The sequence below is a fragment of the Manacus vitellinus genome, unplaced genomic scaffold (genome assembly GCF_001715985.3).
Source record: "Manacus vitellinus isolate BGI_N305 unplaced genomic scaffold, ASM171598v3 scaffold_45_pilon, whole genome shotgun sequence".
NCBI classification, from domain to species: domain Eukaryota; kingdom Metazoa; phylum Chordata; class Aves; order Passeriformes; family Pipridae; genus Manacus; species Manacus vitellinus.
In genome coordinates, this window is record NW_021940571.1 from 394,473 (window position 1) to 397,707 (window position 3,235).

The window sequence follows — 3,235 nt, forward strand, 5'->3', positions numbered from 1 at the left end:
GAAGACCCCCACCCATCACCTCCCCGTCCCACGCAAGGTAAGGATGGGTTCTGCTGAAAGCACAGGTGTTAACACACACCTGTTTCCTCTGATCCCACTTAAGCAGGAGGCAATTAGTTCGCCGGGCTGATGGTGCTGGAGTTGTGCCAGCACAGTGTGTTAAGTGAGACCAGATGTAGGATCTTTAATCATTGGTATGCAGTGCCTAGAGAGTAATTCCTCAGGGGGGTTTTTTTTTGCCCGTGGTCACTCCTAAATTCTTAAGGCCAGACTGAGCTTCGTGCACTTTCCTGGTGCTGGTGATGGCTCTGCAGAGCTCGGGGCTTAACTCCAGAGAGCTCTTCCCTAGGGGAACGCTGTTACCCCTCTGCATTGTGCTTATTCACACCAAACCTCACCTGTCACTTTACCTGCAGTTTTCCACTACTGTGAGGCCTCCCACTGCCAGTCCCTCAGTGGACTGTGCCTCCTGCAAACACACACACCCCTGAGATTTGGCACAGCCGTACGTGGAGCTGGGATTTGTTGCCAGTGATTCAGGCAGAACATTCCGGTGGCAGAGGGGGAGCTGCAGGCAGAGTCAGCTGTGGTGACAACCTGTGATCCAGTTGCAGAGGTCAGGCTGTCACTGCTGTCTCTGGGACTCGTGTCTCCCCCCTGTTGCTCTGCTCCTGCCTCAGTGGCCTTGTCTGGCAGCGGGAGGTGGTGGGGACAAGGACCCCGGCGGGGTGAGCCAGCCCTGCTGAGGACACAGAGTCACCTCAGAGAAGCTGCCACGCACATGTGTGTTAGCACAGCTCCACAGTGTTGGTTTTGCAAAATATTTATTGCAAAATAAAAGTAAATATGGCAACAAAACTTAAATAGCAAATGACGTGACACTGGCCATAAAGCTCTTGCTATATTATGAGTCTTTTACAATAATCAGTATTGTCAAGTGTGTCTCCCAGGGCAGCTGCACGGGGACAGCCCGAGTCTGTCGCTGTGTCACTGGCTCCAGCTGTCTGGGATCTGTGAGAATTGTGCCTCCTGCTCGCACCTGTACCTGGCCAGATCCCCCTGCACCAGACAGGAGTCACACAGGAGTACCTTCCTCGCTCCCTGAAACCTGCTGGGCTGTACCCCAGCCCCTCCTCCTCTTTTTCCTTTTAAAGCCGCTGCAGCTGACCCGCTGCCCATCCCCTTCCATAATGGAATGGAGAAACATTGCTGAAGTACCTACTGCTCCTGCTTTGAGTCACAGCTTCTTCTGAAAGGTTGCTTGGATTTCTTTCCCTTCCCACCTACTAGGAAAAGACAGGCAGCCTTGGAGGAGGGACTGTTGGAGCAGCCGGGGATCAGGTTAGGAAAGCTAAAGCCTGATAGAATTAAACCTGGCCAGGGACATCAAGGGCAACAAGCAAAGCCTCTACAGGTACATCGGTGATAAAAGGAAGAGTAGAGAAAATGTGGGCCCTCTCCAGAAGGAAACGAGAGACCTGGTTCCCCAGGACATGGAGAAGGCTGGGATGGATACTCAGCGACGTTTGTCTCAACCTTCTTGGCAAGTGCTCCAGCCACGGCACCTGAGCCACAGGAGGCAAAGGCAGGGAGTGGGAGAAGGAAGAACCGCCCACCGTGGGAGAGGATCAGGGCTGAGAAGGTCTAAGGGACCTGAAGGGGCACAAGTCCATGGGACCTAACGAGATGCACCCATGGGTCCAGAGGGAACTGGCAGAGGGAGTGGCTCAGCCACTATCCATCATATTTGAGAAGTCATGGCAGTCCAGTGAAGTTCTCATGGAGTGCAAAAGGGGAAACATAACCCCCCTTTTTTAAAAAGGAGAGTAAGGAAGACCCAGGGAACTACAGGCTGGTAAGTCTCACCTCGGTGCCCAGCAAGAGCATGGAGCAGATCCTCCTGGAAACTATGCTAAGGCACATGGAAAATAAGGAGGTGATTGGTGACAGCCAACATGGCCTTACTAAGGGCAAATCATGAGAACCTGGAGCCCCTTCCAGTGCCTATAGGTGCTACAAGAGAGCGGGAGAGGGACTTTGGACAAGGGCCTGGAATGACAGGACAAGGCAGAATGGCTTCCCACTGCCAGAGGGAAGGGTTATATGGGATACTGGGAAGAAATTCTTCCCTGTGAGGGTGGGGAGGCCCTGGCACAGGTTGCCCAGAGAAGCTGTGGCTGCCCCATCCCTGGAAGTGTCCAAAGCCAGGCTGTACAGGGCTTGGAGCAACCTGGGCTAGTGAAAGGTGTCCCTGCTCATGGCAAGGGGATTGGAATAGATGATCTTTAAGTCTCTTCCAACCCAAACCCTTCTGTGATACTGCAGCCTGTTATTAGAGCTCACCAGTGAGAGAGCGAATCTGTACTGCTGTTTAAAGGGCTTTTAGGTGCGCTCCAAACAGGAGCTTCTTAAGCCACATGTCCAATGGAAGCACTCTTTACATAAAATACAATTAAATTATAAAAGGTAACTGTGTGTGTGTGTGTAATCTTCCTAAGGCACCCAAGAATTTTAAAAGACCTTGTCCCACTCATGTTACTTACGGGACACTCTTGTTCCTCTTCTCCCCAAAGTCACAACTGCTGGCTAGTCAGGAACCTTAGCGCACACGATGACCTAGCTGAACAGCGTTAAAAACAGGAACCAAAAGCAAACCCCCGGTGAAGCGCCACGTCGTCCAGCCAGCTCGGGTCACGGGCAGCACATGGAAATGGTCACGTTAATGCCCAGGTTCCCGTTGTCGGCGAAGAGGTGCGCGGTGGCTGTGTCGAAAACGAGGCAGTTGCTGTTGCGGATGGCCACGGACACGCCGTCGTGGATGGAGCAGGGGGAGGCCTCCCAGGTCAGCCGGTGGCAGTTGCCGTGCAGTTCCAGCCTGTACTGAAAGTTCTCCGCCTGCTTTCGGGTGCCGATGAGCAGCACGGTGGCGAAAAACTGCTGGTGGCCTTCGCACTTCTCCTGCTTCTTCAGCACCAGCATGAAGTGGTGGCTGAAGCACGACTGCATCATCACCCAGTCCACTGCCCCTGGCAGGTTAATGTCTGTGGCGAGGAAAATGATGTCTTCTCCCTGAAGGGTGGTGATGCTCTTGTGGGCGTGCATGAGGTGGGACATCACGGCTTCCAGCGATCCCTCCCAGTCGCAGGAGGTGCCGGGGCACGGGCAGGAGTAGGGGCGGTACTCACAGACGGCTTCGTGTTTTGGCTTTTCCGTGTGGTGGAGCGTCAGGGAGCAG

The 3,235-nt window shown here is 53.8% G+C and overlaps 1 protein-coding gene across 1 annotated transcript; it reads right to left on the bottom strand.

The window, feature by feature from the left end:
* Positions 1-2,244: 2,244 nt before the first annotated feature.
* SIAH2 (siah E3 ubiquitin protein ligase 2) lies at positions 2,245-3,231 on the bottom strand (the record flags this gene model as incomplete). The annotated part of the gene is made up of 1 exon (XM_029962307.1): positions 2,245-3,231. A coding segment is annotated over one exon (540 nt), but the record flags the coding sequence as incomplete, so codon positions are not given.
* Positions 3,232-3,235: the final 4 nt, after the last annotated feature.